Source organism: Oryzias melastigma, linkage group LG18 (assembly GCF_002922805.2).
Source record: "Oryzias melastigma strain HK-1 linkage group LG18, ASM292280v2, whole genome shotgun sequence".
NCBI classification, from domain to species: domain Eukaryota; kingdom Metazoa; phylum Chordata; class Actinopteri; order Beloniformes; family Adrianichthyidae; genus Oryzias; species Oryzias melastigma.
This window is the reverse complement of record NC_050529.1, coordinates 11,458,093-11,468,119: the sequence shown is the minus strand read 5'-3', so window position 1 is coordinate 11,468,119 and position 10,027 is coordinate 11,458,093. Positions and strand designations below refer to the sequence as shown.

General features: G+C 37.2%; 1 protein-coding gene across 5 annotated transcripts in view; it reads left to right on the top strand.

The window, feature by feature from the left end:
- LOC112156147 (collagen alpha-1(XXV) chain) overlaps positions 1 to 10,027 on the top strand; it is a 173,370-nt gene that overhangs the window by 111,884 nt on the left and 51,459 nt on the right. For all 5 annotated transcript variants that reach the window (XM_024288334.2, XM_024288328.2, XM_024288327.2 and 2 more), the window contains 3 exons: positions 4,516 to 4,587; positions 5,141 to 5,257; positions 7,516 to 7,551. In XM_024288334.2, coding sequence (XP_024144102.1) covers positions 4,516 to 4,587; positions 5,141 to 5,257; positions 7,516 to 7,551 — 225 coding nt within the window. The remainder of the gene's footprint in view (positions 1 to 4,515; positions 4,588 to 5,140; positions 5,258 to 7,515; positions 7,552 to 10,027) is intronic.

The window sequence follows — 10,027 nt, the reverse complement described above, 5'->3', positions numbered from 1 at the left end:
TTTCTCAAATTTAATCCACACATTTTTAACATGGTGTGACACTTTTTTTAAATACAGTAAGTAGTCAATTTAGAAAATAAATAACAAAAGATGAGTTATTATCATCGTAAAGTTCTGAAAGTTAGTTAAAACTTTTCCCGCCAAAAGTGTTTTACTGATTTCATGGAGGCGGCCATTTTGAAATGAGCAGGATAAGCCCTTCTTCTGCCTCTGGTGGAACTACAGGGCAGAAAACATGGTGCATAACACAGTGAGGTTTTAAGGAAAGATATGACACAAATGGTAATAAAGAGTTAACTGTCAGTGGCAGACAGAAATATAATTTTTTTGTTTAAAGTAGTTGCAAAACAACAATGTGTATCCTATTTCAGACTAATTTTCTTTGTGTAATATTGAGCTCTTTAACAAAATCATTTAATCTCATTTGACTGATTTATGCCATAGTGGACACTGTCAACAAGGAGCTAATTATTATACCAGGTAAAAATCTGAAAATTAAACAAGCGGTCACGTCAAAATAGTGTTGGATTACACAGAAATTACAGCTAAAGAGATCCCTAATTGGTAGAAATGAACACACTAAATTGCAGACGAATGTTTAAACACAATTTCAAGTTTTCCCAAGACAATGGTTACCTTCCCAGATTGGCTTATTGACTTTGCACATTATATTAGCGGGTTGATTTAGAGAAACAGTTTAAGGATGTTTTGTTTTTCAGCAAATGAAGGTCTAATGTGCCGCCTGACGTTTTAGTCTGTTTACCTTGGTGGAAATGAAGCTTATAATTACTGAGCAAGAGGAGTTGATTGGAGCCATATGGAAGAGCAGGTAAACCACACCATTTGGGTGCATTGGCTTCAGGTCTGTTTGGTGTAGACCAGAGTTCATTTTGTTTGGATAATCTGCTTCCCTTGGCAGGTGTGAAAGCTCATCTGAACTCAGTTGTGGACCAAACAAATCAACTCTTCTCTGCCTAAAGCAAAGATCCATGTTTACTTGCAAGTGAACCCTGGTTTGATTGACTTAACCACCATCAGCACGGACTGACCATTAAGCAGATCAAATGCAGGAAGAGGTGCATTTAAAGTAGGAAAAATATACAGCAAAAAGGTGAAATGAAAATACATAAAAGCACAGGTAGTGTTAAAGGATGTAAAGGAAAACACTTTTCTAAGATTTTCTGTAGTTCAGGTTATTCGTTTTATAAACTGCCCAATCAGATATCTCAATAAAAGTATGTAGTTTCACGTCAAATATTCAAAAAGTTTGACAGATTTTGTTTAGCTTGTTTTTAATTTGGAGGGGTGTGGGCTTCCAACAAGCTCACGCCTGATTGGCTGGAATATTTTTCATTGAAATTATGACTATTTCTGATTCCAACAAGGTGGACGTCCATATCATTAAAAAAGGTTGTGACTTCATTCTGTTGAAGCCAGAAATAAGCCATTTCAATGGACACTCTCTCGCTCCAGTTCTTATATACAGTTAGTGGGAAAGATGCATCTAAATTTTGGGGTTAACCAAGCAGCAAGTGGAAAACTGACGAGTTTATAAACACTTGTCAACATAATTAAGATGTGTATAGCCCAGAACTCCTTGTTGCCTAGTAAAATAGACAAATCTACAAATGTCTTACAAATATTAGAGAATTTCTAACATTATTTACACAAAAAAGATAATTGATGCAATTTTCTAAGATAAAATATATTTTTTTATAACCTAAATGTACATGTGCTGTATTGTTAATTTTCAGAATGTTCCAGCCAGCAGTTGATTTAAATGTTTCTGTTGATGGTGCATTTGAGGATACGTCTTATTGTAACCAACGCTGATTGTCCTCATATCTGTTTGTTATTTAAAAGAAAAAATAAAGCCACATTACTGCAGGCACAAACAAAGCAACAGAGCTCCCTACCAAATAACTAACATCCGTTTTGGGAGAAAAGAAAAGAAAAGTAAAGCAGCCTGAAAGGAATTACAATTGTCTGTCAACCACCATGTTATTGTTATTTTCACATATGGACATCAGCAAACGAGTGAAACGGGGAATAAACACATTAAGTTTTTTCCGATTTCCTGTCACACCAGATAAATACTCAGTTGTGCTCTGTCCCTGATCATAATCCAAATATTGTTTCTCTTTAGTCCTTCAAATGTTGCAAGTTGAAAAAAACATGCAAAATACTTTTTCCAGCCACACAAAGTATGACCATTGTCTGCAGTGTAAGTGATTTCAGAGCTCTGCTGAGCTGCAATGTTGAATCAAAACAGCCTGGTTTTGAAGTCCTATTCCTAATGACCCATGTTTTTTGAATTATCTTTAAAAAAAAATCAGAGGGATGGCAAAACAGTCATGGTTGGATAAATTGTATTTATTCCTGGGTTTTACTTTAAAGATTTATCTCCAACAGGACATATTGAACTTATACTGGAGGTTCAGTCACAGGTTTGTTATGAGAGGTTGAGCCCAATATGGCGAATGAAGAAAAACAATACATGTAATCACTTTAGGATGGTGCTGTGGAAAAGAGATGCAAAAGATTTTTATTTGACCCAAAAATCCTTTCAGAAACATGGGGATTGGGATGGAAGATGTGTGTTTTTACCCCATTTTGACATTTATCCGGTGGATTTGATGCATATACAGCCTAATACAAAATGACAGTAAAACACATTGGAAGTTTTCATAATATATTTTATTTTATTAGGAAATATTTATATTTAAATGTGTATATTTAAACTCTTATATTTAAATTGAGTTGTCTAAAATGAAAAGACAAAACACTTTGTGTTCAACTAATTAGTCCTATGAATAATAATGTGCTTTGCAGATCATAAAAGTGCAGGCACATCTCCATTAATTTCAATATTCACAAATTACAGTGAAAACAATGATTTTTTACTTGCTGTTTTTGAAATAAAGACTGAAAAATGTGCTGTTTTATATAAATGTTAAAACAGGTGACCTTCATAATTTATTTGCAAAACTGCAAGATGACCTTGGAGTTGATAAACCCAAACAAGAGCACCCATTTGAATATTGAGTAAAAAGTGATGCTGCATACTGTTTCCCATCCAGACAGTCCATCAAAATGTGTTTAAATCTCACTGTTTTGTGAATTCTCCTTTTTCATGCTATTTACCTATAAGGTTTGAGTTTCTGTTCTGAGAGTTTAAATAAAGTCAAACTAGGCTCCAGTGTTTAAACGTCACGTGTGCGATGTGCCATGTTCTGCTGTTTGTCCCTTTAGGGGTTGCCTGGTCTCCCTACGCTGGCTGCTTTGCACAGCAATCAGATCCTGACTGTCAAGGTTTGTTGGTGGTTGTGCTGCCTCGCTGCTCAGTCCGACCTTTCCGCAGCACACGCTGGGAGTTGATGAATCACTGTCGACTGGTTTTCTTAAACCCTGTTGATAGAGTATTCACCCCCAACTCCTATCAAATTCCTCTCTTTTCCTGTTATCACTACAAGTGTTTAACTCTGATTTATTTTCCATCTTCTACCACAAGTGAACTCTTACAACCTTGGTAATGGCTAACTAGAGGCTTTGATATGCAAAGACCCACTCCGATCATCTTTTGATGTGTTTTAAAAGCGGTGATCTTTTGAACATGATAAAGCCGTTTTTAGCCAAAAACTGTCATTTTCTAGGAAATAGTTTATGCAGAGCAGCAGTTGTTCATTAGAAACCTGCCTCTGAGTTGTGGGCGGGACCATTAGCTTTGATTATGTATTCTCCCAATAGCTTATAGGTCCTCACCCACAATGTATATGGATCTAGTCCTCAATGAAGCCACTTGTAGATGACTAGATCCATGAGACACAGAGTTTGTGGCCCATCCAGTATATTTTCTGCATCACAAATACACTCAAATGTTTTCATCTGCTCCTTATTCACAATGATTTAAACAAATAAATACTTAGAAATGCAATTTTAAGCTTTATTTTCTTCATATGTGTCCTCTACTATCAGAGAAATGCCACTAGAACATGTTAAAAACATTGTTTTAATAGGAGTGGGTTTGAGCTCTCCATTAGCCGACCAAGTGGCACAATCCTGGTTATGGTTCGTCACAAATCCTACTCAATCAAAATAAGGCTATTTTATATTTTGTGATAGAAATACATTAAAACAAATTTACTGGTTCCAGTGTGTGCAGCTCCCATGGTCGGACTTAGCAGCAGGCGCAATGATGATGACAGGGCTTTCGCAGATGAGGAGTAATTCACATTTTTCTAAGGGTAGGGGGGTGAGACACTGTGGTACATTTGCACCCCAGAGGTGGTAATTATGGGCCCCAACTCAAAAAAAAAAATGTTTTTCTTCAGGAAAAGTGTGGATTCCCATCTATGAAGGTGCTGGACGGGGCCTTCCATGAACATCGGCCTTTCTAACAAAATCTGTTTCTTTTTGCATTTGCCTTCCTCCTGCTCCTTCTTCTTCCTCTGGGACCTCATCCTCCTTCAACCTTCTGTCACCTCCGACTTCTTGGCTTCACACAACCTGCTTCAGATGGTCTTCCCTAAGATCAATCATGGCTTTCTTTCCGCTGACCAGCAGCTCATAAAGCGACGGCTCATTAAGGTAGCGAGTGTGTCTTTTCTCGCCTCTCTGTCCGTTTCACCAAATCACTTCTCTCTGGTCAGTGCATGCAAGCCTTTAGATAGACCTGCCATTTGTTTTCTTATTCCTATTCTGTTATGGTTGAAATAAAAAATGAAAATGTCTTTCAAAATGTTTTATTCAAACAAAATAAATTACACTTCTGGCACCAATCAAAACATTTTCCCCTGCAAGTTCGATTTCTTCATATTTTCTTAGAATTTCTTGTAATTCAGTACAATAATGGACCACACATTATTAGCATTTGCTCCTTGATTAATGCAGCCCCTCACTGACAAATGTGTGGGTTTTTTTTCACTACATACCTAATACAAAGTCCATTTAGGTTTGCATGCATTTTTAAGGATTATTAATAGCTCCAAAATGCTAATCATAGTTATGAGTGGAAGCAGGCCAAAACCACCCTTGAGATGACTCCCCTCTTTATCATTGTTTAACTGTGGGGGCTCCAGCCTTTGTGGATCCAGCTATTTCAAAATATACCAATGCAGCTATGTGTTCTTTTGACCCACAGGGAGATCAAGGCCAAGCAGGGCCGCCTGGCCCACCGGGGCCACCGGGTCCTCCTGGACCGAGGGGGCCCCCAGGGGACACAGGAAAAGATGGACCCCGCGGCGTACCGGGTCTGCCAGTAAGTATTTAGGAAGTAGTCAAAAATCTCCTTTTAAATCACATCCTTTTTACTTTTAAGCTTTAATATCATCTTTTTAAAAGAAAAGAAATCTCAACAAGTCACTTTGCAGCTCATTACCATAACATTTATACATCAAAAACTGAGACTAAATGCTCCCACGGGAACATTCAGCGGAATAGATTTACTTTTGGATGCTTATTTATCATTTTTATTGTAAGATTTTCCACATCTTTAAGTCTGTCACTGTTCTCTGTCTAGTTTATGTGAACTCTGGGAGAGAGGAGCGCAGAGTTTGTCAGTTATGTTCAGCCATAAAACTTGTTGTGGGCTCCGTCTGCGTCGTCTTGGCAAAGATCGCAGTAGTAGCGCAAATGCACCAAGTGTTGTTTATGTGCTTCTTTCCAAGAATTTTATTATTTCTTTCAGCTCTTGCAGTTGAAGACCCAAACGTTAATTTTATTTTTTTTTTTTCATAAAGTTTTACACTTGTTTTCAAGTTCCTTTATCTGATGTCATGATTGACTTAGAAAGAGGAGAACTTTAGTCCAGAGATGCGGAGGTTGAAGCTTGACAAGAGTTATGGCTCGGTGATGAATCGAGGTCTGAGCCAGGACTGAATCAAAAGCAGAGACAACAATGAAGTTGTTGGATGTTAAGAGTGGAAGCTGCAGGTGGACGGGATGATGGATGTCTTGCAAATCTGAGCTCTACTGGCTGCTGTGATCGCTAACACAGGACTTTTGAGTCACTGGACTGCGAGTGCAGTTTCTGGAAACATCGAAGCAGTGGATTTGATCAGGAATTATCTACTTTTCCATTTATTTAATGTTTGTCTCATGCATGAAAAAGAAAAGCTGCTTTTGTTCTGTAAAAATGTACCAAGATGATCAGAACTTTCCAAATATGTAAAACCAACTGATTCCAAGAAGCCAGAATCCCATAAACTTCTATTTTTTTCATGATATTGTTTCTTTAGTGCGAGTTAATCAGTTTATGAACTGACCAATCAGATGCTTCAATAAACATACAGTGGTGCAAAAAAGCATGTAGTCAACCACCAATTGTGCAAGTTTTCCCTCTTAAAAAGATGAGACGCCTGTCATTTTCATCATAGGTATACCTCAACTATGAGTGACAACATGAGAAAAACGTCCAGAAAATCACATTGTCTGTTTTTTAAAAGGATTTATTTGTAAATGATCGTGGAAAATAAGTATTTGGTCAATAACAAAAGTTCAACTCAATACTTTTTTATATACCTTTTATTGGCAATGAGAGCAGTCAAGTGTTTTCTGAATCCCAAACTGTTGCTGGTATTTTGGTCCATTCCTCCATGCAGATCTCCTCTAGAGCAGTGATCTTTTGGGGCTGTTGTTTCAACTCCCTCCAAGATCCAAAGAGAACTTGCACATTTGGGGGCTGACTAAATACTTTTTTGACCCCGTGTATGTGGTCTTACCTCCTGTGTTTTGGTTGACAATCTCCATGTTCTCTACTTTCAAGTAGTAGGGATGTAAACTTCCAACAAGCTCACTCCTGATTGGCTACAATGGTTGTTATAGAAATATTGACTCAGAGCGACTTGGATGGTTGTCCTGGTTGCTGACTATTTCTGTCTTCAACGTGGTGACGTCCCAAAAATAATGGTGGTTAAATTGACTTCATTTTGTTGTAGTTGTAAATAAGTACATTTCTATGAGTGATGTCACACTGACTCGCTACAGTTCTTTGGTTCAAGACAAAGACGGACAATTTTTGATCTCATCTATTAGATTCTTTTACCTATTTGCCTTTTGGCCACTTCCATTTGGGTCGTCACACCACATCCTACACCTCTATCTAATATGTGTTACAACAAAGATGAAAACGAGTCTCTAAAATACACAATTCTGACATATAATAGATGGTTAAAAATATATTTCTTTGAGATCTCATAAAAAAAGAACAAAAGCTTCAGATAGCTAAAGACATCGGTTTATTTTAGATGTAAAGTTGGATTTATTTAAACGTGAAAGTAAGTGAGTGATTACTACTGACTGCAATTTGTCTCCAGTGGTATTTGGAGGATCTGCGACATTTGATTACTTTCTGGATAGTTTCAAATATAAAAACAGAGAATGGGGACTTGGGTAAAGCAACATTTTCAGAAATATGTTGGATCTCCTTTGATGACTTAAACAGAGTGTTTGTGTCTTTATACCGACGCTTCGTTTTCAGTAACAAAGTCTTTTTGTATTTTTTTTTCTTTCCTATAGGGTGATCCAGGGAACATGGGAGAATCAGGAGCCATGGTGAGAACTTTCTATAAAACGTTTGTTAATAAATAACAGATTGCTATTTTTTTCTTCAATGTATTTTGGTTACTTTAAATGTTTGGCTTAAAAAACATATTTGTATATTCAGAATTGTTTCCTTTGTGTTTCCAAAAGCTCAAAATAATGTTTTACCCATAAGCTCAGTCACCAAGTCTGTAACAACTGTTATTTTTAATTTATTCAGCCTTCTTCTTTACTTTAATACATTTCAATAATTCAAAAGTAGTGCACATGAATAAACTGTTCCCTGATTTACCTTTAAAAAGTGCCCAAAGCTTCAAGTAATTAATTGTTGGTGAATTTTTCTTCTTTATTCATGTAAAGTTTCAAACACATTTTTATTGATTGAGTTTTAAATACATTTGGAGCAACAGAAAATAAAGTACACAACAATTTATTGAGAACTTTTATATTTTATCTTCTCAGAAAGCTTGTTTATATGCACATCAAGTATTTCATGATAATGTAAACAGAATAATAATCAGGTAATGAACTTCGGTGCACACTAGGATTTTCTAATGATTGCCGTTTTGCATCAATAATATAAATAAACAGTGTTTTTAATGCTTTTAATTGTTTTTATTTTTATAAATTTAATATATTTGTAAGATTTTTTTTCTCATAAAGTCTTCTTTCATCTTTAGATTTTTGTCCCCTTTAATGTGAAGTGGGTGGTATTTGGTGTATTTGATTAAATACCAGTAAGAGCCGTGATTTCAAAAAGGTCGAAACGATTATCAGTCAAAGGAAGGCAGGAAGGAAGGCCATGATTCAAAAGCAAACGTCACATTTCTCACCACTGCAGGGGAGCCGAATAGAGCACTGACCGGAGGTGCAGTCAGGTGCTTTTATCTCTGCTCCTTTCTCTTTTGACCTTTTAGCCAGGATGTGCAGAAAATGAGTGGATTGTGACTAAATGGACAGAAAATAAACGAGGCTTAACGGCATGAACTAAGAAGCTAAAGCTGCTAATCCCTTGTTAGATCACTGACCAGGTTTACATCTCCGGTCAAACGTTCCTGCTTTTATGTCGACTGATGTTCAGCTTTTATCCCCATTCTGCTCATTTGGCAGCTGTGCTTGCATTCAACTTCCGTGTGCAGCATAAATGTAAAACCTATGATCATAAACAAAGATTTATGCCTCCTGCTGAAATCGTTTTGTTATGAACATTTTTTTTATGTTTACTCTGGCTCCTGGATTGATTTGAAGATTATTTTAGAAGTTTATAAATGTCTTAAAAGTATTGGAGCTTCGTTCTTATCACGACTGCATTGAGTTTATGATCCTCCCAGAGCTCTCAGGTCCTCAAATGCAGGACTGCTGGTGGCCCCCAAGGTCAGAACAACTGTCTGAAGATGTGAGGGCTTCATTCACTATAGACCAGCTTCTCACCAATCATGTTCTTGGTGTTTTTAACATGTTCTTGTGACATTTTTTTCTGATGGTGAAGGACATATCTAACAAAAATTAGGCTTAAAATTGCTTTTCTAAGTATTTATTTACTCAAGATTCAGTGAATCAGGAACAGATGAAGAAATTCAGTTTGAAAAAGAGCTTATTTGTGTCAGAAAATACACTGGGTGGAACATAGCTCTGCTCCACTCCATTCTGATGCATCCATTTACGTCTTCGTTCTCCTAATCCAAGCTATTGGATGTGTGAGGAGCTTTAAGCTAGCAGGAGTTAGTGTAAACAGTTGGATGATGGGAAGTGGGGGCAGGCTTGTTCTGCACTAACATTTCTGCCCACAACGTAAAGATACATTTCTAATTAACTGCTAAAACTATGCCCTGAATTTGCCTAAAAACAGCATAATCACTATTAAAATTAAATTCTGTTTTATTTATATAGCCCAATATTACAACATGGTTCTCTCACCAGGTTCACAGAAGATTTTCCAAAAACATAAAATCAATAATAAGATATAAACAATAGCTGATGAACAAACTAAAATAAACTGGGCATCCCTGTCTTTAGACCCTCTTTCTCTGTAAGACCCCCCCCTCAATACAAAGTCCATGGACTGGAAAAAAAAAAAAAAGAAAGTACCTTAAGGATGTCCACATGATGAAGGGATCCTATCCCAGGATGGACAGGCAATGTATCAGGACTGTTAAAAAAAGAATTAGCTTATCTAACTCTACAAATACAAGTTTGAATAGTGTAACAGGTGGACTTCATTCAGATGGAACTGGGGGACAGCTAGTGGTGAGAGTTGAGCCAGAGGCAAGGTCCACTATCAAGTGCAGGAGCACAGACAATCCTTCATCCAGATGGAACTGGGGCAGATGGCTGCACAAGTCGAGCCAGAGGCAAAGTCCACGGCCAAGGACAGGAGCAGAGGCGATCCTTAATCCAGATGGAACTGGGACAACTCTGGACGCAAGTCAAGCAAGAAACGAGGTCCACTGTCAAGAACAGGAGCCCAGACAATCCTTCATCCAGATGG